Source organism: Pseudopipra pipra, chromosome W (genome assembly GCF_036250125.1).
Source record: "Pseudopipra pipra isolate bDixPip1 chromosome W, bDixPip1.hap1, whole genome shotgun sequence".
Classification (NCBI taxonomy): Eukaryota; Metazoa; Chordata; class Aves; order Passeriformes; family Pipridae; genus Pseudopipra; species Pseudopipra pipra.
In genome coordinates this window covers 14,730,754-14,757,210 of record NC_087580.1, presented here as the reverse complement: position 1 = coordinate 14,757,210, position 26,457 = coordinate 14,730,754, and the positions used below count along the sequence as shown (strand labels likewise).

Below are 26,457 nucleotides of genomic sequence, written 5' to 3'. Positions count from 1 at the left end.
AGTTCCACATATATCTTCATGCCTCATGACTGGAGAACCCTGTTACAAATAAGCCTTTCTAACACACAGTACAATGTATGGCTGAACGATTTAAGAGAAATCTGTTCCGCCTATGCTAATGACCCGCAAGCAGGGGTATCAGCACACCAACTCACAGGGGATGGGAACTGTCGTTCCATAGATGCTCAAACCGGGTACAATAGAGAGGTATACGAAGTCATTGCAAAACATGCCATGCGGGCAATAAGGAAATTACCCACATCAGACAGAGACGCAAACTTGTCATTTACAAAAATAGTACAGGGCCCAACAGAACCTTATACAAAATTCCTAGATCGGTTGCAATCTGCTCTGGATAGGCAGATTGAAAATGAGGAAGCCAGAGAAATCCTTAGCAGAAGACTGGCTTTCGAAAATGCTAATGTGGACTGCAAGAGAGTTCTGCAAACCCTTCCTAAGAGGGAAACTTGCAGTATCTCAGAATTAGTTCGTGCCTGCCGGGAGGTAGGTTCTTTAACACGTCAATCAGATTTGCTAGCAGTAGCACTGAGTACTCAGTTAAGGACACAGCAGGGGGCCAGACCCAGAGAAGGTTGCTTCATTTGTGGGGCCCCCGACCATTTCCAAAGGGACTGCCCTCAGAAACCTCTAGCATTGGTACCTCGAAAGCAACCCAAAACAAGGAGGATGCCAAAAAACTGGAGGCGAGGGGCGCTGTCGCACGCCCCGGTACAGCAATCGCATGCGACACAAGGGAACAGGCTGGCGATTTGTGCCCCCCCAACTCAGCCAGCGCTCTGTACCCCTATACCCCAGCCAGCAATCTGTGCCCCTCCACCGCAGCCAGCGCTGGGCTGGACTTATCCAACAGGGACACAATCCTCATAACTTCCACTGAGGTGGTGCTAATCCCGACCGGGTGTTGGGGTCCCCTTAATCCAGGGGTACATGCACTGCTGATTGGAAGGTCCTCCACCACTAGAATGGGTTTGTTTGTGCTGCCAGGTGTAATAGACTCAGATTCTCATAGTGAGATTCTAATAATGGCTTGGACCCCTTCACCCCCCTGCTTCATCCCGAAAGGACAGAAGCTTGCTCAGTTAATCCCCTTCTAGAGTGCGTCGCCTGCAGGGGAGGGGGGGAGGGAGCGGGGTTCAAGGGCCTTTGGCAGCACGGGACAACCACAAGTTTACTGGGCAACAGCCATCACAGCCACACAGCCGCTCATGACGTGCCAAGTTAATGGACACCAATTTACAGGCCTTTTGGATTCGGGTGCCATATGTCCTTTATGTCTCCATCATAAAGGAATGGCCACTTGACTGGCCCACTGTTTGCCCAGCTGCAACCATTCAAGGGGTGGGAGATACACAAAGACCCAGACAGAGTGCTCAAGTACTCACTGTCTTGGGGCCAGAGGGACAATTAGCAAAGGTAGCTCCATTCATAGCTCCAATCCCTTGCTCTCTGTGGGGACGTGATATACTTTCACAGTTTGGCACAGTCATGCAAATACCTCCTGCAAGCAGCCAGGCTTTTCAATAGGGGCCATTGGTCAGCCTTCCCAAGCACCGATTAAGCTAGTCTGGAAAAGTGACCAGCCGGTCTGGGTAGACCAGTGGCCCATGAAAAAAGAAAGGCTTGAACATTTAAAAATGCTTGTAGAGGAACAATTAGAAGCAGGACACATTGTAACGGCGGAGGGGGTCAGACAGAAATGCACACAAATCAATATGATTGGTAAAAATGTCCGCTTTATTAGAGGACAGACAGCTTATATGCTGCCTGTGACACACAGACATGTGATTCTTCCCCAGGTTACATTGGATACAGAAGGAAAACATACTGTGGTGTACAGTACTAATTGGATATCAGCAGGTGTCCATAAAACTTGTTTTCCTGCCAGAACAACTCCTCCTTCACCTTGGCACAAGGCCTGCAGCCATATTAGTGGCGCAGTATTTTTTTACTCTCTGCACCCAGCCATGCCAAGGTGAAGGTCTCAGAAATGCAACTGAAATTGTTCACACAATTTCTGTCCACCGACAAATCCCCCGTTGAAGTTTGAACAATTTAAATTGCATTTCTGTAACATTCCTTATTGTATCCATAACATCTCAATAAATCCAAACATACAATAACACTACTGTCATTAATAAACTTAACAACCTATTGACCCTAAGATGTGTGCTCTCAAAGTGTGCCTAAAAGTGCTTCTTTAAATGTAGGGTTTACTCTTAAAACTTCCACTCCGTCCAGAACATCCTTGGAAATGGAACTCCATTAAACTCTGGGCCATATGTCTTCCGTTATTCTTTTTCACACCTTGGCCCTTGAATAACACAATGACATAATCATATATTAACACTGGATCTTCTGTTTCTATTGCACTCTTTGCATACCATTCTATTGCAGCCCGGAGAGTTTGTTCAGGATTTCTTGCCATTTTATGGAAAGGTATCGGTGTATTTGTTTATCCAAAAGTGTTTGTGTAAGTGAATATTCACACATATACATGCATACATTTTCATTCATTCCCTTTCACACGGTGGCCACCATCATTCAAACACACTTCACACACGCATACTTTTGAATCTCATTTCACTGTGTCTCATGAGTTACGAAACCATACTAATTCTCTAGTACCTTATGGTGTTAAAGCTTCTCCACCAAACAGGTAAACTTTCCTCCACCAATACCCAGTGAATAATCTAAGATCTTAACCTTCTATAATTATATACTTCAACATACTAAAAAATTGTACTCCAACAAAACTAAAAATACTGTGCCTTAACAACACTAAAATGTGCTCATAATGCTGACAAATTGTGCTCCTGTAATACTTACTTTAAAGTTCGTACACTCTCTTAAATCCTTAATTTCATGTGCTTAAAAAATATACTAAAAAGGTGTATATGACTAAGAAAAACTATGCATATAATACCAAAAAGAATTGTGCTCCAAAAACTGTGTTCTAACAATATTGAGGAAACTGTTAGCCACAACAACTCCTGATGTTACCATTGTTACCTGCAGAAAACAGCATCAACCTTGTTCTTTCTTTCCAAGGTTTCATTCATCATGCAGGCAGCTACAAACACCTGTGTACAAAAAAAAAAACTTAACATATGAAACAACTTTTGCAAGGGAACTGAGGGGGCTGCCACCTGTTCTCTCCCTGTTTCTGTCTTGCAAAAGTGTGTTACAAATTCTTAAATCACTGACCCCTATACCAAATACATAGCATTGTCTGGCAACTTGGTAGTAGTTTTCAAACTGGACAAGCAATTCACCCTTTCAAAGTTTTTCTAGTTTGGATATGATATAGAATTTTACCCCAAAAATTGTTATTGCACAATCACATATAATCTTGGGAAGACTCGTAAGCCAAAAGGTTTCTGTCATATGCTGATTCCAAATAAATCTTGCTACCCACTGTAACACTACTGAGATGAAACACAGACAAATACAAGCACTGCAAAATAGTTAATGTCTGATGTAGAGTTCCCAAACCTCACCAGTCTGCCTGATCTTCACAAACATCACTGATGTGACATGAGCAGCACAGAAACAGATCGTTGTATACAGCGACAACCCTTAGGCCTCAGGATGCTAAAAGTTCTATAGTTTTCCATTGTCTTCCTTTCCCTTTAGTGACACGTCTGCCCTATCTCAGTCAAGAAATCATCTTCTAAATTCACATCTAAACAGACATTCCTCTGCTCCACAGTTTGCACAGGCAACACGGAGACAAAAGGTGTTTTTCGCAGAGTGTGATCTTTTGGCAGCTCTGGATGAGTTGTGGGGAGAGAATCCTCCTCTTTCCTAGATACCAGTGACAAGCAGTCTGCAGTGGAGCTGCTTTCCAAACAGCTGAATGTTTGTGTCCATTCAGTGGTATACCTATTTCTGTTTTCTCACTTTTTTTTCCTTGGCAAAGGCTGTTTGGTTCAAGTTGGCTGCCAGAATGCAGGAGTGCTTTTGATTCCTGAGTATGTTCTACCTCAGTGCTGGCTTCCTGCAGTTCATCTTTGTCCACTTCTTCATGCATCAGGCACAGATTTGTATTAAACTCACATTGAACTTCACAAGCTACAATATTAGTAGGTTTCTTTGGATTCTGAGATACACTAATGTCTTTAAAATCCTTTCCACTGCTGTCTTCAGTTACACTTTGGACTTTGGCTTCTGGATTGTCAGGAAAACTTTCAATCTGTCCATGTTTAATTTCCAATATATTTTTTTTTTCTAAGTTGATTGCATTACTGGACAATTGGTTAATTATTTCTGCATCACCATGTGTTTGAATTCATAATGATTCAGTGAAGACAAGTCTTCCTCCTTGGATTCATATTCTTTGTGAGATACGAATGAAAGCACCTCTGGCATAACCTCTGCCAAACTATCTGTGCTTGTTTCCATACAGATTATCTCTTTTTCAGACATCTCTACTGGTGCTGCAGATTGGCTGTAACTTGCACTGACAGCAACAGCTAAAGGGTGACATCAATATGTTGTCTCCTGTGAGGAAAAATTCTGTCTCTGTTGTTATGTCTTCTGCAGATATTTGTCCATAATCTGTTTCTTACATAGTTTTCAAATTACTCTCCCCAGACCTGAGGAGACATTCTGTAACAGTTGATTCTGCTCCATGTCCAGCCAGTGTCTGAAACTCATAGCTGCTTACTAGAGAGCAGTTCTTATTTGCTAAGTCACTGAGAAAGAAACCTCCATCACAACGTGTTGGTATTTTTTGTAGTGGCAAAAGCTGCCCACGGTTTCCAAATTGGATGTGTTTTATTGCAGATGTCCGTGTTGAGGTCATATTATGAGCAAGTCCCATAGAAGATTCAGCAGTAGATGCACTGACAGATGCACTTCCCCTGCCTGAATCTGTCACACTTAATTGTGCCATCAAGTTATTATAGTCATTGTCAAGCTCATCTTTTGAAAAAGTTCGCATTTAAGTCTATGACAGTGAAAAAATACTGTTTGATCATTCTGTTTAATACTCAGCCTTAAGCTACATGTGCAGTTCAGAAGGATATAGAAGGCCAGATTCCAGCTTGCAACCGGTTCCTTAGATGTGATCTACATCATCTGCTCGTATTTTTAGTTCTTTTATCTATGAAATTTTGGTAAGAGAACAAAATTCACAACATAAGCAGCACAAAGGAAGACAAATAACTAGTTCTAAGAACATGTAACTCCATGATTGTGGAACAACAGCACAGAACAGGTAAAAAACACACCCGTTATATTAAAATCCTAAATCACTCACAGGTTTTAATTAATTTCCCGAATGTAAAGCTAACTAAATCTAGCTTTGAGATCGTTTTATTGGGAGGCAAACTAGAAAAATTTTACTAAATTCAACCTGACTCTAGTAACTCAGCTTTATTGCAATCTCTACTGATTTCCTGACAGATTATCATGTGGTCTCCAGACATTTCTGCTTTATAAATCAAATGGGCATAAAAAGTTCTAATTCACTCATCAATAGTTTCGGAAAAGTGTAATTTAGCAATCTGCTCTTTTATCAGTATAAAGTAAACACATGCATTTTGCATCTTGTTAGGTTATTTTAAAAATAATCTGAAATTCATGTAGTATAACTGTTGACATAACATCAGTGCCAAGAGAGATAAGTCAAACTTCACAGCATAGTGTGTGCCTGAGTAGTGTTTTTATAAAAGCAATTAGGCTGTATGCTATATCAGCAGTTATAAAACATTTAAAAACATATAATACGTTTCGTTTGACCAAACTGCTCTGTACATACTGTACGAATCCACGACAGAAGATATATATTAAAATCTGAAAAAAAATGTACTTGCTGCTATGTTATAAATAGAATATTAACAATTGCTTAAACAGCACATGAAATGGAACTCAAAGTTGCAACTCTGTCATAAACACAGAAGAAAAAAAAAAGGAAAAAATAATGAATTCACTAAGCTTGACCAAGGAAAAGAAATAATATCAGACAGGAATGTAAACTAAACATCCAAATGTTAAAATCAGCTGAGTAAACCTTTTTAAATACAATTCTAAAGATGTGATTTCCACTGTCACAATAACTTCTCAGTTTATAACAGGAAGATAGAGAGATGTTTTACCTAAGAATTAAGGAAATCCTCAGCCTGCTAGCTTTCCATTTATCTTATTTGCAGATTTGTAGTTTTTGGTGTATAAGTTCTACTCTCTCCCTAGTTCTGAGAAACTGCTGGAGGTGGTTTGAGTCCCACCCAGTTGCTAAGCAACAAATGATCTCTATTGTGTGAACCTTATGTCTCCTCCTGCTAAGACTGAACACGAAATTTGGGCAGAAGGTCTTTACAGGGGTAAAATGTAACTACAAACAAGGCAATTCACTAAAGTTTTTATATAAAGATTCATTCTCTGGGAAACTCTTAAAATTTCTTGCATGCTAACTTTTAGTAAAACACAATCTTTTAATTTTAAGTTATCCACAAGTGAGTAGAAGGACTAAAGAGAGAGATTCTGCTTTCTGTTCTCAATTACCGACATGCCTGGATTCTGCGGGGCAACTCCCCCGCAAACCAGTCACCGCCGAGCTGCTGTTCCCCGGGCCTCTCCACGCGCCGTGCAGCTCCCGGGGATCCCCGCAGAAGTCTGACTGGTTCTGCAGAAGTAGCTGTCGGCGTTGCCTTTGCCGCCGAGGTGCCCCTGCTGCCTTTTGCCGTGGCTGCCAGTGCCGCCTCCCCCACGGCCGAGCCCGGCGCAGCGGCAGCCCCAGCGCGCAGCTCCCAGCCCTGGCGCGCGGCCTCAGCGCCCGCACGCCGGACTCTGGCAGCTGTTTGAGTAATCCTAAAGAGGAATTTTCATGCTGTTATGTGTACCCGAGACACTCTAACGGGAGGAAATTCTCCCGGACTCTCACCTCTGGGTTTTAAGTTACTGACAAACGTATGGCCGCTTCTCCACACACACACAAGCACGGTACCGTTAACAATACAGTGAGCTCACAACAACATTGGACACACAACACAATTAACACGAGAGTTAACAAAAAATACGGAAAGGCAGTTCTCTAGCCTGCCTCTCCTGTCAACGAGAAGTGGCACTTTTTCGGTGTTGCTCGTTGTGCTAATATACCATCTTCTAATGCAAGGCACAATAGCTGCTACTTTCTTTCATATGTACCATACCTGGGAACGGTGTGGTTGTTTGTGTTGGTTTTGTTTTTGGTTTTTTTGGGGTTTTTTTTGTGTTTTTTTTTTTTTTCCGAAAACAGCGTCCGTTGCCATGGCAGCGATTCAGTGGCTTTCTTCCGGGTTTCGTGGTGGCTTCAGGCGCCAGCGGTGCAGCGCCATCTAGGGACGCGGAGGCTCCCAGCAGTGTCGGTCCAGTTGACACATGCGCAGTAGCAGGCACAGTGAGGAGCGACACTGCTGACCGCGCAGCCACAGGAGAGAGCGGTGCCGCGGGCACGGCTCCAGCTTCATTCTCCGCCGCTAGTGATGTTCCTGCAGCCCCTACACGTCCTGTCGCTACATGCACGGTGCTAAAGGGAGGTGATCCCGCTGCTGTTAAGGGTCCTAGCATTCGCAACTTCGCAGTCGCGAGCACGGGGATCTCCCCTACAGCGGACCGACCGGGGCGGGGACTTGCTGCAGTCCCGCCATCTCCCGACAGAGCTGTTCGAACCTTTATGAGTTCCCGTCGCTCAGAACTTAACTCTTGTAGCGACCCAACTGCCAGACGCCAAAGCACAGTATACTTTCTAGGGGCTCCTGACCCCGGAGAGATCTCGTCCCAAAACAATTCCTTTATAGCGTCCCTTGTGGACACCTGAAAGGCGGTTCGAGCAGCGGGAAGTAGAGTCCTCGCTCTCACCCATGCCATCAACCCCTTAGGGGCGGTTTCATCAGAAACGGGCTCTCCTAGAGAGATTATATATCGGAGGAGCGTTTCCGCGGCCTCATCCCCTTTGGATGCCGCGGGCCCCATGCTCTCTCCCTCGGTCGACTCACCGGGCCAGGGTGAGATTCCTCTGTACCATGCGCATGGCTTTGTTCCGTGATGCCAGGGACAGCATCACCTCCCACGACCGCTTCCCTCAACTCCTCCTGCCTTACGTCCCTGCAGAACTCGACGAAGTAGGACTCCCTGTTCGGGCGCCAGATAACGGCGGAGGGGGTCAGAGAGAAATGCACACAAATCAATATGATTGGCAAAAATGTCCGCTTTATTAGAGGACAGACAGCTTATATGCTGCCTGTGACACACAGACATGTGATTCTTCCCCAGGTTACATTGGATACAGAAGGAAAACATACTGTGGTGTACAGTACTAATTGGATATCAGCAGGTGTCCATAAAACTTGTTTTCCTGCCAGAACAACTCCTCCTTCACCTTGGCACAAGGCCTGCAGCCATATTAGTGGCGCAGTATTTTTTCACTCTCTGCACCCAGCCATGCCAAGGTGAAGGTCTCAGAAATGCAACTGAAATTGTTCACACAATTTCTGTCCACCGACACATTGTGTCAACAAATAGTCCCTGGAACACTCCTGTATTTTGCATTCCCAAAAAATCTGGCAAATGGAGGATGATTCAGGATCTCAGAGCAGTAAACGCAGTCATTGAGTCTATGGGGGCATTGCAACCAGGATTACCCTCACCTGCTATGCTCCCAGCGAACTGACCTCTGACAATAATTGATTTAAAGGATTGCTTTTTTACCATATTCCTGCACCCCGAGGATGCCCCAAGGTTTGCATTTTCCATTCCAGCATTAAACAACTCACAGCCTATGCAAAGGTATCACTGGGTTGTTCTCCCTCAAGGGATGAAGAACAGTCCAACCATATGCCAAACAGTAGTTGCAAATGCTATTCAACCCATTAGAAAGTGTTTCCCCTCTGCAATAATATATCAATACATGGATGATGTTTTAATAAGCATGGCCACAGAAAATGAACTGCAAATTGTTGTTACTGCCTTGACTGATGCTGTCCAAGAAGCAGGCTTGCAGGTTGCAGCAGAGAAAATCCAGCGATCGCAGCCCTGGACCTATCTTGGATGGAGGATCACGCAGCAACAGATTTCCCCACAGCCACTGCAGCTCGAGGTAAAGGACACTTTAACCTTAAATGAGTTGCAAAAACTCCTGGGAGCTATTAATTGGTTAAGGCCTATTCTAGGCTTAACCACAGAGGAGCTACACCCTCTCTTTGTGTTACTAAAGGGGGACTCTGATCTGACGTCTAACAGGTCTCTGACAGCAGAGGCAAAACAGGCGTTGGACATTTGTGCCAAGGCAATAGAATCTAGGCAGAGCAGAAGGAGAGATCCTGAACTGCAAATCTGCCTGGCCTTAGTTCCCAGCAGGTACCAGCCATTTGCAGTCTTGTTTCAGTGGGACCAGACTGAAAAGGACCCACTGCTGGTTCTAGAATGGCTATTTCTGCCCCACACTCCACATAAAACTGTATGGACAATTAATGAAATGTTTGCTAAGCTTGTTATTAAAGGCAGAGCTCGATTACAGGAACTGGATGGAAGGGATCCAGCGGTCATCTACATTCCAGCCACGAAGGACAATTTAGCTTGGATGCTGGCTGAGGACGCCGAGTTCCAAGCTGCCTTAGCAGGTTTTGATGGTAACATTTCAGTTAATCTCCCTAAGCACAAACTTTGGGCAGAAATCGGTAATTTGCCTTTAAGAACCACGACTAGATGCAGAAGTGAGCCAGTAAAAGGCCTCACAGTTTTTACAGATGCATCTGGACGATCACAGAAAGCTGCAGTGACTTGGGTGAATCCTGATACAGGACAATGGGAAGAAAAAGTACAGACCATGAACCAATGCTCTGTGCAGGTTCTGGAACTGGCTGCTATTCGTATCGCCTTGGAAAAGTTTTCTGAACAACCTGTTAATATTGTCACTGATTCTTGTTATGCTGCAGGGTTAGTTTCACGTCTAGAATGTTCATTTCTTCGGGATGTTTCTAACCCTCATTTGTTGTTTGAAATGCGTTCTATTTGGTTCCTTGTCAATCACAGAAGGTTTGATTTCTATATAATGCACATCAGGTCTCACACTGACATGCCAGGACCAATAGCTGAAGGGAACCGGGAAGCTGACAAAGCAGCAATGTTCAACACAGTACCGAGGACCCTTGAGCAAGCAAAATTGTCCCATTCATTTTTTCACCAGAATGCACGCTCTCTAAAGAGACAATTCAAAATTACTATCAATCAGGTCCGAGATATCATATTGTCTTGTCCAGACTGTCAAAAAATCACCCCTATGCCATCTCAGGAAGGTGTTAACCCCAGAGGGTTAGTATCCAATGAAATATGGTAATCAGATATTACACACATCCCAGAATTTGGCCCCTTGAAATACGTACATGTAACTGTAGACACACATTCACAGTACATCACTGCTACAGCACACACAGGTGAGAAAGCCAAGGATGTAATAAGACACTGGCTAAACTGTTTTGCTACCCTTGGCACTCCAAAACAAATTAAAAGTGATAATGGACCAGCATACGTCTCTGAAAAGGTAAGGAACTTCCTATCACAATGGGGAATTTCACATATTACAGGAATTCCACACTCACCTACGGGACAAGCAATTGTAGAAAGGGCACACCGCACACTGAAAGAGATGCTAATAAAACAAAGAGGGGGGGAGAAGCTATGTAGTCCGCAAGAACGTTTGTGGAAAGCCACATATGTTATCAATTTTTTAAATTGTGACAGTACTGAAAGAAGCAGATATGAGAAGCAGCACAAATCTCAGGCGTTTGCCTCTCCCAGGCCGCTAGTCATGGTAAAAGATTTGATTTCGGGACAGTGGACAGGACCTTTAGATCTTATGACTTGGGGGAGAGGTTACGCTTGTGTGGCAACAGGAAAAGAACTGAAGTGGATCCCCTCCAGGTGTGTAAAGCCCTATTTGGATACACAATCACAGCTGCAGGAACCAGATAACTCAGGAGTTTAAAAACAATTATGTTATGTTTCAGTTTATGTTAATGACCAATGTGGTGACAAGCAAACTGCAAATATTGGTGTGTGTATGTTTGTGCGTGAATGATGACGGCCGTCGTGTGTGAGTTGAGTGAATGAATAAGAGAATTGTGTGACTGGAAAACATAAAAACACAGAATACCTCACAAAACCACATTACCTACACCACAAGGTCACTTTGAAAGAATTGAGTTTTGATATGCTTACCCTGTTTCTTGAATAAAGTTTGAAATCCCCAGTTATAAAAAAACCCCTCAGATTAATAAAGGTTATAGTTTACACACAGTTGGGCTAAAGGCCCCAAGTTAATAAAATAGTTATCCAAGTTGCACTACCCTATAGGAATATAAGGTTTTAAAAGGTTTATGTTAGAGTTAAGAAGCTAAGCGAAGCAATGCGCTGGGTCGCTGCGAAACTTGGTAGTTTACAATGTTCTGGTTGTTTGCACTGTTTTTTGCACTGTTTTTTGTGACTTCTTTTAAATATTCGAGAGAGGGGATGTGTGGGAGGCATGTCTGGATGCACAGGGGATGTGCCAGGGCGAGGGGCCCGAGGGGACATGCGCAGTCACATATAACTCTATTGGCTGAAGAAGTCACATGGTATACAGGGATTTAAGAGTGGGAATTTTGAATAAAGTTCTCTTTGACCACACCACCGCACGAGGAGCGTCTTTCATTCCTTGTTATACAAGGACCCCTGCTACACATGGGGATCTTGGGGCACAGGGGGACTGGGAAAGGGGGGTGGCTCCCCTGAGCTCCCAACTTCCTGTGGGGTGCTGGGGGCTGCTAGATCCAATCTCACCATTGGATCATGCCAACACTTTCAGTTTAGAGGAATTACAGAGGTGTGACTGAACCACTTTAGTACCCCAGGTTTTAATGATGGCAAATCAGATCTCTTGATAGAAATGAATTATTTAGGGTTACAAATGATCAGGCCACAGATTTTCATCAGAATTATTTACTGCACAATAGAAACACTAAAACTACCAGGAGTACAGGATAAGATAGGACAGTGCTCTACACTAAAGTAATTATTGATGCAATTCTACTAAAGCTGAAACAAAAGCAATAATTCTTAATTAGAGGTGGATGGAACTCCCCCAGACCAACGCTGGTGGGGAGATCTCTGCTCTCAACCTCCAGGAGTGACCTTGGGGGGTCCCCAGCCATGGCAGGAATCTCCACACACCTCCAGAAAGGTTCTGTTGGAAGAACCTGCCCCTGGGAAAGGGGACTGGCTTTGGAGCCCCTCCTGCGGGGGGATCTCCGGCCCTTTTCCTCCCCGCTGCCTTCCTGCGCCAGGGAGCCCTTCAAAACGGCCTCTCCCACCAGGGTCTCAAGGGGGGATTTGTCCTCCGGGCTCTCCGTCCTCAGCTCGGGGCCTGGGGCAGGAAGCAAGAAGGACAGGCAGGGGATTTGCCTCCGGCCCACAGGGAAGGCCAAGGACATCCCCCCAACTCCGGCCCCGGCAGGACGGCGGCGCCAGCGGGGTTGTCCTGCAGCCGGGGCCATGCTCGGCTGACAGAGCCAGCACAACACCCGCCCAAAGGGACACTGACTGCCTCCTCACCTACCTGGGGGGCCCAAGGCATCTTCCTCTTCCTCGCAGCCTCCTCCTCCATCCACCCAAGCTTTGGGAAGGACAAATCCTGATGGGGGGAAACAAGGGCTGAGCGCGTTGGCTTGGGGGTTCCTCCTGCCCAAGTCCATCTCTAGAACTCATCGGGCATCCCGTGACCACAAAAACCTCCAAAACACCAAGATTCAGCCCAGAAAAACCCAAACCACAGTGATTCAGGAAAAAACCTCAGAAATAGCAAGAAAACCCTTGTCCCCACAAACTGCAAAAAGTTGGGATTCAGCTAAAATATACTCTAAAATATGAAGATTAGCCCAAAAAATCTCTCCCAGAAATTCCCCCTCTCTGGTCTCTCCCCTCTGGGGTTCAGAGAGTCTCCCCTGTCTGGGATGCTTGGGGTCCCACTTAGGGATACTTGGGAGTGTTGGGTCTCAAGGGTCCCTTCTGCTCTGACTCTCGCCTTCAGGGTGCCACATTCCTGGATATTCCCTCTCTCCAGGTTTTCCACTTCATTGTCCCGGGGATCCCAGGGGTCCCCACTGTCCAGGCTTCCCCTTCTCCACGCCCCCCGTTTCAGGCTCCCGGGGGTCTCGGGGCTCCTCCCTCTCCGTGCTCCCCCCTCCAGGCTGCCGGGGGTCCCCCAGCTCTGGCATAGCCCCGCTCCGCCCTCCACACTTGGCAGCTCCCGGGCTCCACATCCTGGAGGGGCCCCAAACCCACTGTGTCCCCCCCGCCGGCACTGGGCTGACAATGGAGCCGGCGGGGCCTGACCCAGCAACACCAACCCCCACCATGGGGAGGACCCGCATCCCCCACCCAGCGCTGGGGCTCTGCCCCCAACCCAGCCCGGCACCCTCAGAAAACACCTCCTGTCCACCCCCAGGAGCCACCCAGGGCTGAGTAGGAACAGGAAAAGCAGGAAAACAACTGCCCCCCCATCCTGTGCATGCCTGGGAAGAGGGAACTCGTCCCAAATATTCTGGGGGGAGCATGGGGGGTCAGGACATACTCGGGCTGCCAGCACAGATTCCCTGGCAAAGTCTGCACTGAGTCAAGCTCTGGAGAGGAGATTGTGCCCCATGGATGGGATTGCAGAGGCTCCCTCAGGTCCCCAGCAGGAATCAGGAACCAGGAATAGACACAAAAGGCCCCCCCAAAGATTTCAGGGGGAGTGTTCTGTAGGGAGGGGACAGTGTCACCCCACCAGGGCAGGGCTGTCAAGTGGGAGGCTGCTCCAGGGCTCTGCAAGAGGCCTCGTGCTCTGCTCGGCCCCAGCACTGGCTGGTCCCAACAGCCCCGGCTGCCCCCGGCCCTGGGCAGCTCTGCTGCCACAGGCTGTGCCCTCACCGTGGCCCTGCAATGGCCCTGCCTGTCCCTCCCCCGTGGCCCTGCCCGTGGCCCTGTCCCTTGGCTCTCTCTCTGCCAGCTCAGTGTGGGGCACACGGGCTGGGGGTCCCTCCCGCGCCCCCCGGGCAGCCGGCGTTGGCTGGGGGGATGTGAGGGCTGGGCCTGCTCAGCACAGCCCCGGCCTCGTGCCCAGCACCTCTTTCCTGCCCCACACAAGAGCTTCCCGGCCCCCCCAGGGCTCCCCTGCTGCTGCCTCTGCTCCTGGCCCTGCCTTTGCTGCTCCCTTGGCTGGGGCAGCGGCTGCAGGGGGGGGATGGCAGCAGCTTCAGCTCCACGGCACTTCCTGGGGGGAGCTCAGCCCGGGGGGCACGGGCAGGGACCTGATGGGGATGGACAGGGGCCCAGCAGGGACAGCCAGGGCCTGCAGGGGAAGGCACAGGGACAACCTGGCCCCCCACACTGCCAGGGCTGTCTCTGCTCCTCCTTGCAGGCTCCGTGGCCAGGCACAGTTGGTGTTCCTGGGTGCCCACCATCTCAGCACTTGGAGCTGCTCAAATCAGCGCCCGCAGCTCTGCAGCAAAGCCCCAGCTCACCTGGCACACAGGGGATGGAGACAGAACCTTCTCGGGGATGGGCACTCCCAGCTTTGTCTCTTCCCCACCACGGGGCTCTCCTTCCTCAGCAGCACCTCTGCCTTGCACTTATTCTCAGTGTCATCTCTGGGCCTCCTCTCAAGGACAGGAACCTGCAGGGAGGGGACATGATGTGCAAGCTGAGGGCTGCCTGCTTGCACTGGCCTCTGGGCTTCCTTCTCCTTCTACAACCATCCCAGAACTTGGCCTGCTTTTCTAACACCACACATTTACAGACTAACCTTGGAGATAGATATGGACAGACATCTCTATCACCCTGGGGATGGAGCCTCAAGCATGTGCTGCCATAGGAATGGCAATCAGAGAATCACAGAATCAGCCAGGTTGGAAAAGACCTCCGAGATCATTGAGTCCCACCCTGGATCCAACCCCGCCGTGCTTCCCAGACCATGGCACTGATGCCACATCCACTCTCACCTTCAACACCTCCAGGGACGCTGACTCCACCTCCTCCCTGCCCAGCCCATTCCAAGGCCTGATTACTCTCTCCCGAAAAAATTCCTTCCTAATATCCAACCTAAACCTCCCCGGCACAGCTCAAGACCCAGCCCTCGTGTCCTACTGCTGCTTCCTGGCAGAACAGCCCCACCCCCACCTGGCTACACCCTCCTGGCAGGGACTTGCAGAGAGTCAGGAGGTCTCCCCTGAGCCTCCTCTTCTCCAGCCTCAACACCCCCAGCTCCCTCAGCCTCTCCTCACACCACTTGTGCTCCACTCCCTTCCCCAGCCTCGCTGCTCTTCTCTGCTCCTGCTCCAGCCCCTCCAGGGCCTTCCTCAACTCAGGGGCCCAGAGCAGAGCACTCCAGGGGTGGCCTCACCAGCGCTCAGTCCAGCCCAACAATCCCTTCCCTGCTCCTGCTGCCACACTCTTCCTCAGCCAGGCCACCATCCATTGGCCCTCTTGGCCACCTGGCCACACTCTGCCTCCTCTTCAGCTTCCTGTCCATCCCCACTCCCAGCTCCCTTTCTGCCTGCCTGCTCTCCAGCCACTCTGGCCCCAGCCCGGGGGGCTGACGGGGCTTCTTGTGGCCAAAGGGCAGGACCCGGCCCTTGGCCTGCTTGACCCTCATCCCCTTGCAATCAGCCCATGGATCCAGCTTGGCCAGGTCCCTCTGCAGAGCCCTCCTGCCTTCCAGCACATCAGCACACCCCCAGCTTGGTGTCAGCTGCACATTTGCTGATGAAATGCCTGCTTCTGCAGCAGCTGCAGATGCTCACCCCAGCCTTTAGCCAAGCAACTGGAGTTCTTGGTACAGTCAGTGCTGCTCCCACATTAGTCGTGCAGAGTTCCTGGTGTGACCAAAGGGACACTTCCCTACCCCACCCATGACACAAAGGCCGAGGAATGGGAATTCCTAAGAGAGCAGAGCAGCCTGCAGAGGAATGGGGGTGATGTCTGATCACAGCTGCTTTCCTGGAGATGGCTGAGCCCCAGCTCCCAACCAAGCACCACACGGACACCTGCTCACTCCCCTCCCGGGGAGGTGGGAGAGAACTGGAAGAGTAACAGTGAGAAAACTTGTGCGTTGAGACACAGTTTATTAGGTAGTACACAGATGAGGTAGAGATGGGTGTTGGGGCTTGAAGAGTAGCTGGGGAGGTCTCTGCTGAAGGCTGGGAAACCACGAGCAGGAGAAGCCATGACACAAATGGTGTCACTCTAGTTTTGCTGACTGCTGCACCTTCTTCTTGGGTTTGCTGCTCTGGGTTTCACCTTTTTGCAGTGATGTAGAGCGTTTCAGATCAGCCTTTGGCAAACAGCCTTTCCCCATCACAAACACCCGTGGGCTCTCCTGAGATGGCTTCAGATTAAGAAGTCTAGGAAGAAAGGGACTGGTATTAGCCAGATGAACATTTCCAGCCAGCCAGCCACTCGCCTGTCTCCTCACAGAGCACACAGTGTCACATCCTCTCTCCAGGTAAGTAGCGAGCAGCAAATGAAACAGAACTGCACTGCCTGCCATGGAGGCAGCAGAGGTGGAAGGGCAGAATCACAACCAGTTATGGGCCTGGGGACCAACTGCAGCACACGGGGTTCCAGGTGGAGAAGGAGGTTGTGCTTGCCCCATAAGGAAGCATAGCTAGGGACTGGCTGGCCCCTTGACAGCCGTTCTGGATCTCCCATTCCAGATTTTGCAGCCCTGCAGGAGCTTAGTGTTTCATACAGTGTCTTTTCCCATTGTCTCCACACAGATCCACAGACATCTCCACAGACATCTAGCCTTGGCCAGATGATCATCTCTCTGTGCTCCTGTATGCTGTGTGTTCCTGCTGCCTCTCTGGGGCTGGCTGTCGCCAGGGCTGCACGCTCACCCACCCCAGTCAGAGGGACTGAAGGGAGAGTGTCAGAGGCTCTGCTTGGTGCTGCCCATCAACAGGACAAGAGGCAATGGGCAGAACCTGATGCAAAACACGTTCCACCTGAACATGGGGAAGAACTTCTTTCCTGTGCAGGTGACAGGTTGTCCAGAGAGGGTGTGGAGTCTCCCTCACTGCAGGTATTCCAGAACCCTCTGGACACAATCCTGTGCCATGTGCTCTGGGATGACCCTGCTTGAGCAGGGAGGGTGCACCCAATGGCCCGTCCTGTGATACCCACCAGGAGCATGGATTGGAAAGCACATGGACATTTCCTACCTGCACAGCATTTCGGCCTTAAATTCCCCCACACGCGTCGGGAAGAATTTCACACGGAAAATCTGATTCTGGCCAGCAGGGATGGTACCGCAGTGGGGCTCGATGGAGAACAGTGGTGGGTCCTTGACGAGAATTGGAGAGAATTCCAGGGAGGAGCTAAGGCCCTTCGAAGAGCGGCACAGCTGCTTTGAAAGGCGCAGACTTGGCTGGGGGTAAGTTGGCTGGGGCTGAGTTGACTCGAGCGGCAATGCCTGCTGCACCAGCCTTGCACGATTCCCTTCCCAGAGATCCTCAGCAGTAGAGGACAAGAAATCACCTGCAGGAGGAAAGAAGACATCTTTCAAAGATAAAATCCTTTGTTCCCAACAACTCTGCCTCCTGCTGCAGGTGGATAGAAGAGAGCTGGGATGCACTTGGAGTGCCTCTGGCCAAGTACTTTCAGCAGGAGGCAGAGCAGCTGGGAGCAGGGTCTCTGCCTGCAGCACACACTCCTGTGCCGGGGCAGGAGGCTTGGTTTTAGACAGTGACTTTGCATTTGCCCTGGAGTGGGGAACTGCATCCAGACAGCGGCTGCAGGGCAGCTCACTTGTTCCACCCTTGTTCTTCCCAGTCTCAGAGACTTCCCAAAGAGGTGCCCTGATGCCCCCCTTCCCAGTCCTGACCCAGCACATGGCTGTCCCTGGAGCCCAGGTCAGCTCCTGTGCAGAGCACAAGTGGCAGAGCAAGAACAGGAGGGGCTAAAAGGCAGACAGGGGGGAAGGAGAAAACTCTCCAGCTGCAGCTGGGAAGTGGACAGGGATGAAAAAGCAATTAATATTTTGGGGTGAAGTGGCAGGGTCTTCTCCCCAGGCCCTCAGCTACCAACTGAAATGGCCCAGGCACCACCCAGAGCCAAACACTTACGTGTCTGAGTGGACGAGAACGGCCTCCCAGAACTCTTTGATGGTATTTCCTCCTCCAGAGTCTCCACCCAGCAGTATTTCAGGGCTACATTCCCTGTATTGGACATCTGGAAACTGAAAAACAAGGAGGAGGAATAAAAAGCAAGTACTAAAGTAACACTGTCTGGTGGGCTCCTGGTACCACCTTCCCCAGGCAACTCTGCCACGTTCAGAATTGCTGCCCTGGGTGGCCCAAACAAAGTATTTCAAAGTCTGGAAGTTTAGGAGGAAAGGGCCAACACGGTGCCCAGCACTCACGTGCTTATCTCTGTCTGGAAGAGCTCAGTCTGCTTCAGTTGAACCTCGACCGTGTCCAGTTTGAACTCGGCGTAGTCAACCTGAGCACTGAGGACAAGCTCGACCTCGTGGCTGCTCCTCTCCACGATGGTGTGAGGTGGTTCCGGGACTGCCTTGACCACCTGCAGGCAGAGGAGGGAAGAATCACTGAGCAGAGCCCAGAAAGCCAGGCTGAGCAGGGAAACCTTTGGGCCTCCAAACTTGGCCGCATAGAAAGGACATTCAGGTTTATTTCCCTGGAAAGATGACAAAATTGGACTGGTGTACTATGGCATTGGTTTCTACCCACTGATCAAAGCAGTCACCACCACGGCTATTAATACACCCCTGGGGACTATGGTCAGCTGTCAGTCCCTGTGCTTCAACCCTGGAGAGCCTCTGACCTTTTCCCCGGTCCCCTATAAATCCAGCAGGTCTCGACATTAGGATTAAGTTCCCCTGCTGGAGCCCTGTGGATGGAGAAGCCCAAGACTGACTAGTCCTAGAAAGAACTTTTTCCTTCTTGTCTTAGGAGAAAGTGCTCTCCAGATGGTACATGTGGGGTGGGAGCTGGCTGTGGGCATTTTGGGATGTGAATGATCTCACTGGGAAAGTCTCCAACTGCTGATGCCCTGATGGGGAAGTTGGGTTTACAGGACTCACAATGATTTAGAAACTCAGAAAGAACCTTCACCAAGATAAGTGTGTTTGGCAATAATGACAGAAAAAGCAAGACTTTCTGGAGATGATGCTTCTCCAGACTCCTGCGTACTATCACACAGGGCCTGGGCTGCTCCATAATGAGATATCCCCCACAATACAGAGGCCACAACCAAAATCTCTGGTGTCGGTGTAGGCAGAGCTCAGAGCTCACTGGTGTATGCACAAGAGCACTTGTGCTGCTCTCCCCTTCGGAACAAGAGACAGAATGCAGTGGAATTAACTCCTTGTGGGTGACAAGGCACCAAATCAGATGAAGAGACTGTCAAATGGGATAAAATCAAACGTGACCTCCCACTCAACACGGGCTGCAACACTCGGCTCGTGGCACAGACCGGCAGTTTGCGTGTGGATAAAGGTCTCTTGCCCAAAGGCTTCCCCCTGTGGTGTGAGCCCACCCGCTCACTGCGCATCCGCCTCTCCCCAAAAGGCACTGCTGGTGAACCTCCCGGCTGGAGCCAATGCCCAGGGGAGGCAGGAGCTGCTCTGCCAGCAGCGCTGGTGCTCTGCTGCTGTCGGCAGGTCCTTTTGCAGCAGCTCAGTGAGCTTTTGCTGCTGTGCTTCTTACCCTCTGCTTCAAAGGCCAGCGGGCTCCTGGGAGTCTCTCGGTGGTATCCTCCCACTTCTCAGTGCACATTCTGTCATCCCAGTCGCAAACCTCCTCTGGTGGCAGCTGGTATTTGATCTTGGCCACCTTACAGTTCACAGAGTGCCTTTTGACGGTGACCGGGACCTTGGATTTCAAGGTCACTCTGATATTCTTGGCACAGCCAGGCTGGAGGTGTCCCACCTAGGGAGAACCAGAGAGTCAAGACCAAACTGGAATCACTGGCAAGGGCAGCACTGACAGCAAAAGGGACTGATATGGCGAGCAGCTGTGCTTGGAATCAGCACCTCAGTAAGGATTTATGTGAGATTTGACAGAGCAAAATATGAACAGAAGGTGCCACCTCCCAGAACGCGGAGCCTTTTCTGCTGGGCTGACAGCCCTGCCCCAGCAAAGACAGGGATTGCATCTCCTGCATGGCACTGGAACGGGCTCTCACTGGTATGTGGTGACTCCCTGCCAGCTCCCAGGAACACCAGGAAAGGGCCTGAGCCACTGAGAAAGGCAGGGCTGTCCCAGCTCACCTTGGGGGAGAACTGGAACGGGGCATCTGCCAGCAGCCACTCAAACCGCATCACCTCCTCCTTGCTGCGGTTGGTGACTGTGAAGGTCTTGTCGTAGAGCTCCCCGACTGCACACTCCCCAAACTTTATGTGATTCGCTCTGACAGCTGTGAAGAAGAAGAGCAAGAGACCTCAGCATGCAGTGATGTCCATCCACCCCCCTCACTTTAAGAGACACGTGTATGTTCAGCTCTTCCTTCCTCCAAGCCTCCCTCCCTCCCTCTGGGAGGTCCCCAAGCCCGTGGCTGTGCCTGTGCCCAGCGACAAGCAGCACAGCACACACTGTTCTGTGTGCATGGCTGGCAAGCTCACAGGCCCCCAAGTCCAGTGGGTGACAGCCCAGCCCTGGCTAGAGAGAGGACACGCATGACCAGACATTTTCCTCTTCCTCGCTCTACCTTGGCAGCCTCTCCTCTCTTACCCTCAATGATGTCGTCCTCCAGATTGCCCTCAGCATTGCTCTCCTGGCTGTCTTCTGCTAGTCCAGGGAGGTTATCAAGGGTGAAGTCATCATTGTGGCCTTCACCCACCAGCTCTATGTCGATCTCACTGTTGCCTGACACTGGCACACGGATCTTCCCTTTCAGACGTTGGGCCAGGGTGGGTTTGAAAAACACGTCAAACTCTGCTGATTGCCCGTGTTCCAGGAGCAGGTAAGGCTTCTTGGCTGCACGGCAATGGGAATCAGAGTTAAGTGATAGAGCTGTACAGAGGAAATATTTCCCTGGGCTATACGAGGAATAAGAGGTTGGAATCAGTTGCTTCTAAGCACAGGTTCTCCCACCAGTGGTTCCAGACCCTCTTCCTGTGTTCACAAGACTATGCCACCATCACACATATCACCACTTAAGCGGCTTAACCTCAGGTTAACGCTCAGCCCTCATTCCATCTGCTTCCAGCCAGCTCCTGCCATACAGAAGGCTGAGCCAAGGAGCGGTTTTGGCTTCTGCTGGCTGGCTTGTGTGCTCAAGGGCTGCCTCCCTTCAGGCTGGTACCTTCCCACACGCAGCAAAGACCTCAGCCAGTCCACTGAGGTGGTGATAGTCCCCCACAGCTCAACCCACCGTGTCTCGAAGAACAGAAAAACTTCCTACAACTTGCTAGGAGGAAACCCTGCAAGGAGTCCACAAGAAAAGCTCGGGGGACAGAGAGACCAAGGAAAGAAACTATGTCCAACATGTGGCTGCTGCTTAGACAAGCCAAGAACGGGGCACACCTTTTCCCTCTGTGAATGATCACGCTGCACAGTTAATGAATTTACCTTTTCCAGTGGAGTCCTTTTCCATGTCTGCAGTGTGGAAGGCACGGAGTGCGGACTGCGTGCTTTTCAGGAAGAAAACTCCCTTGTCATCCAGGATATGAACTGTAAACTGAGAAAAGGGAACACGGAGCACAATGACATTGGTGTGAGGAGAGGCTGGCACGGGGGTTGAGCCTGTACGGCCGCTGGTCCAGCACGGGGAACCCAGACCACCTCCCCACCTCAAACACAGCACCCAGCACAAAGGTTACGTGAAGTCACACAGGGAAAAAAGGTTGTTCAGAAGCATATGGATAGAACTGCCATAGAGCCAAACAGGACAGTCAGTCACAAGCAGAATGTAACGAAACCACAACTAAGTTTAATTAAAATGGAGTCAACCAGTATCAAATGCAATCTCATGGAACTGGGACGTCACCCACACCCACATGAGAACAAAATGTGAGCTGGGAGACGGGGGAAAAACACCCCACCACCTTTCTTGTCTTGTGTTCAACTGACAAGGAAAGACTGGACAGAAAATCACATTTTTTGGGACCTTTCCTCCACAGGACAAGCACTTGTTCCCAGCCCAGAGCATTCCCCAAGCAGGTCCTTACCTGGGTGGGTACGGTGCCATTGTTACGAAGGACCAGGGGGAGTGTCTGTGAATCCCCCAGCAGGAGCCTCCTGAAGCGCAGCACAGGGGTTCCTCTCTTACTCCGAAGGCCCGGGCACTCGACTGTCACCTGAGGCACGTGCCCCTCTCCACTGACAGTGAAGGTCAGCTGTTGGGGTTTCATCTTCACAGACCTGCTGGAGAGGCACAGAAACCATTTCAGCCAGAGCCTTCTAGAATAACAGTTCTAAATAATTTCCCTCATTTGAATCATGCCATACAGCAGATAAATAACGAGGCACCAGATGAGACGTGGCAAATCCTCTGGCTGCAGTGATAGGAGACATATGCAACAAGCAAAAGCACACCATGAGAACAGTACAAAAGCAAGAAGGGAAAACCAAACCAACAGCACCGTCAGTAAAGATTATTTCCAAGGATCCTAAAGAAGGAATTGCTTGTTAGGGCAGAAAGCTGACTTCCCTGTTCCAATTCAGCCACTAAAGGCTTGGGGAAGGGCAGGTCAGAGCCCCAGTACACAGGTGCCAGGGAGAGGAACTGGGCTTCTCTTTGATAAGAGCTCCAGTCACTCCCCTGATAAAAAAATAGCTTAATGTATGCCTGGAAACCACACAAGGATCACTTCCTTTTACAGAAATAAGGAAAATCTTGACTTGCTGGCACAGAAACTGCTTCATCTGAGCCTTTGGCCTTGGAAAGCCCCAGCTCAGCTGTTGCACTTGTCAGGAACTTCCAGCTGGCTACCTAAGGCCCTCTCTTCAGAGTCCCTCACACAGCCTGAAGTCTCCTCCTCATTTTCCTGCTCTGCTCTGCCTAATGCTTAATGCCCCCTACATCATCTCATGCCAAGTACTCTGCCTAAGGGTACTGAAAGCATTAGAGGTACCAAGGGAAGAGGCAGCTACCCGAACGATCCCCCCAATACTTCATAGGGTCACTTGGGAGCAGGGAGCACATACCACTCTCCTGACTTGCCACAAAGCAGCGGTCCAAAGTGGAACTGCTTCGTGCTCATGACATACTCCTTGGAGATGATGTCCTCCTTCTCCTTGCTCTTCCTCCAGCGAGGAAACACCAGCCTGGGCAGAGAAAAAATGGGGAATGAGGAGCTCTGAGATGCTGCAAGTAGGAAATCTAGTCAGAAAGCCATCACCCTTCTCGGTGGCTGAGGTACCAGTTCAGCCTCCCAGCTCCCAGCAGAGGAAGGGATGCTGGGTGACTCAGGCAGCACCATCTGCCCCAGCCAGAAGGTCACAAGGGGCAGCCCTGGCTCCCAGGTCGGGGGTGCAGTGTGGGATGCTCCCGTGGCCCAGCCTTACCGTGGGTTCTGGCTGATGCTGGGGTACAGGGCAGTGGCACTGCAGGGCAACTGGTACAGGCGCTTTGAGCCCAGGATCTCAAAGTTCATCAGCTGGTCAAACTGCCCTGGCACTGTGGGGCTGAAGCGGATCTTCAGTTCCACCTTGCCGTGGGCAGGAACGATCCACCGGAACCTTCTCAGCCTGGCAGTTAAAAAGGAAGCTTCAGACATTGCTAAGGGGCAAAGGAGACAAGGAGGAGGGCTGTGCACTCGCCATCCCATGGAGGCACTGGCAGAGGGTCGCTGCGGAGCTGAGGACGATGGACCTCGTTTGGCAAGATGAGCGTGAAGCACAGGGATCACCTCCTCCCCTGCAGCTCACCTGGCAGGTCTCTCGAGGGTTGAGTCACTCTGCAGTTGGCTTTTCATTGGCTCAGGTGAACTTCGGGGTGTTTCTGGGGAGTGATCACGGAGACTTTTCGGGCTCTGGGGGGAGTTTGGCTTTTCCTTGCTAGACTTCTGTCTGCTCGTGGCTTTCCCCTCCTTCAAGTGGTCCTGTGCCTCCTCCTCTGGGGCCTTGGCATAAGGGGAGAGAGAAAAGGGAGAGGTGAGACCTGCCCTGAGACACGCCCCTCCTGGAAAGCAGAATGGGGGATTTGTTAGCCAACAGGAGAGAGAATAAATAATCACCATTGCCCATGGACTTGGTCTTCCTTATTGGCCTTTGTCTTGCCTCGGACACCCCTCCTTACCCAGGACTCTCTCCCCACCAAGGACCCTTGGGTTGATGGGTTTAAGCGATTTTTTTCCTGTTGTCTTACAGAACTGCTCTGTGTCTCCAGCAGAGCTGACTCTTTTCTCTCATCCCTGGTGGAAAGGATGCCTGCAGACATGGGGCCCCATCACGTCTTCACTGCCCCTCCACGGTGACCCTTTTCCATCCAACCTGTCCCCTGCCCTGGCACCCTCACTTAAGGCACAAAAGGAGTACCCACCACATCATCTTCTGCAGCAGCACCCTCAGGTTCAACAAGGATGAAGTGTCTGAGGTCTTGTGATGCTGTGGGGACTCTGTCCTCCTCTGGGTAGGGGACCACGGAGAAAAGAGAGCCAGGGGGAATGGGAGGTCCCAGTCCCAGAGAGTGCAGGATCTAAAACCAAAGAGAAAAGCCTTTTTATACTCCTGTCACCTTCATTCTCACACTCCTTCCCTAAAGGCCCTGAGCTTTTGGCAGTGGAGTTTTTGATTTATACAGAGTACAAGTGCTTTTTTATGCCCAGTGGGTCAGCAGGCTCCAGAGCAGAGGCAGGACCTACAGCGGGACCAAGAGAGAAACCTCTCCCAAGTGACTCAGCTGAAGAGAACAATGCCCTGTCCTGGGACCATTTTTAATGATTTCCAGACTGAGAAACTCTCTGAACAGATGGGATGCTTGGACACAGAGCACTCCCACTTTCCACACATCTGAGGGAGGCTGAGAACCTCCCCATCCACAGAGATACTGCGGAGCTATTGTGCAACATCATCAGTGGCCTTGACAAGGGTCTGTGTTGTTATCACCTGGGGGACACACGGTTCCAGGGCCCCAGACCACGGCAAGTTCAGCATCTGAGCCTTGCAGGCTTTTACCTGCTTTGGTGGTGGCAGCTTCTTGCTCTTCAGGATCCTCCTAAACACCTTTTCACGACGCGTGACGTGGAAGTCCAAGCAGGGCACTCCGGCATCCTGGCTTCCGACTGAGCCTTCTGCAACTTCCCCTTCCCGCTGAAGACTCTTGTGGCTGCCATGTTTTTTCAGAGGATTCTTCTCTGGCTTCTCCGGAGACTTACTGCTCTTCTTCTTGTCTTTGTGTTTACGGGAAGACTGGGACTTGTCTGGCACTTGGTTTATGATACCCTGAACCCTGTCCCAGGATGACAGAATATGTTTGATCTTCTTCTGAGAAGACTCATAGATGTCAAACCTCAGGTCCAAGATCCTGTCCCGCTTACTCGGGACCTCTGGGATTTTGGTTTCTTGCTGCCCATCTTTCTTCTCTGAGGCTCGTGATGACGCCTTTTTGCTTTCCTTATGCTCTCGAGCCAGCTGCTCCAGCTCCCTTCTGCAAGCCAAAGAGAAAACACCCCTGAGGGTCTCCACCAGAAACCTGGGCTTGCTGTAATCCCAGCTGGCTTCGCCCTTCACTCCTCGACCCTGAGGCCAGGCAGAACTGTTAGACCATCTCCATGGACCTTCCTCAACCCAGACAGCTTGGGAACATCCCAGGTGAGGAAGGCTGGGAGGCGTGGCCCAGCCAACCTAAGCCTTGCCATCAGAAGGTATCCACTGTGCAGCTTCTCCCCTGAGACCCACCCGGACGCCTCCAGCACGCTGCCAAAGGCTGATCCACCATCTCTCTGCAGGGATGATTGAAGCCCCCCCTCTCTTGGTTTCCCAGTTTAGACCTGCCCATAAATTGCTAACACCTACTTATCCCTCCTCCAATGCTTACTTGGCTCCTTCAGCCCCCTTCTCCCTGGGCAGAGCCTGCTCATTAATGAGAATAATCATAGCAATCAGAAAGCAAAGGCTGCAGGAAGTCCCCTCCTGCAAATCAGGCTCTGATTCACCAGGTTTCCTGCTGGAACACAGCTGTGACCAGGGCACACTCGTGCTGTCTGTCCTGGGAACTGATTTGAAACAGCCCTGGCCATCTCCTCCCAGTACAACAAACATCAGCCTGGGCTGAGAGAAGTGCTGAAACACAGGTTCACTTTAAGCAGCTTCCCCTCCCAGCTCCACACTCTTCCTGTGCGTCCTCCTGAGCTGGGCTGCCCTGTTGGGCCAGAGCTTCTCCCAGATTCACCTGCTGCTGCAGCTGAAGGGCAGCCTAAGCTTTTATGGATGGTGCTCCACCCTAAGGAAAGCCCTGGCACATCAGCATTGCAAGGACTTC

General features: G+C 50.3%; 3 protein-coding genes across 3 annotated transcripts in view; all 3 read right to left on the bottom strand.

The window, feature by feature from the left end:
- LOC135404871 (hydrocephalus-inducing protein homolog) overlaps positions 1 to 26,457 on the bottom strand; it is a 271,661-nt gene that overhangs the window by 187,554 nt on the left and 57,650 nt on the right. Inside the window, exon 44 of the mRNA XM_064639602.1 lies at positions 25,404 to 25,623. Within this exon, the coding sequence (XP_064495672.1) occupies positions 25,404 to 25,623 (220 nt within the window). The remainder of the gene's footprint in view (positions 1 to 25,403; positions 25,624 to 26,457) is intronic.
- Positions 16,117 to 22,402, bottom strand: LOC135406015 (hydrocephalus-inducing protein homolog). The gene is made up of 9 exons (XM_064640537.1): positions 22,202 to 22,402; positions 21,603 to 21,711; positions 20,763 to 21,008; positions 20,303 to 20,448; positions 19,740 to 19,961; positions 18,434 to 18,594; positions 18,138 to 18,250; positions 17,235 to 17,550; positions 16,117 to 16,415 (listed from the first exon to the last, which is right to left on the bottom strand). Exons 1-9 carry the CDS (start codon positions 22,382 to 22,384, stop codon positions 16,253 to 16,255), a joined length of 1,659 nt encoding a protein of 552 aa, XP_064496607.1. The 5' UTR covers positions 22,385 to 22,402; the 3' UTR covers positions 16,117 to 16,252.
- On the bottom strand, positions 23,156 to 24,414 carry LOC135406314 (hydrocephalus-inducing protein homolog). Its single transcript, XM_064640728.1, has 4 exons — positions 24,343 to 24,414; positions 23,904 to 24,097; positions 23,541 to 23,723; positions 23,156 to 23,300 (listed from the first exon to the last, which is right to left on the bottom strand). The coding sequence occupies exons 1-4, from the start codon at positions 24,412 to 24,414 to the stop codon at positions 23,156 to 23,158; spliced, it is 594 nt and encodes a 197-aa protein (XP_064496798.1).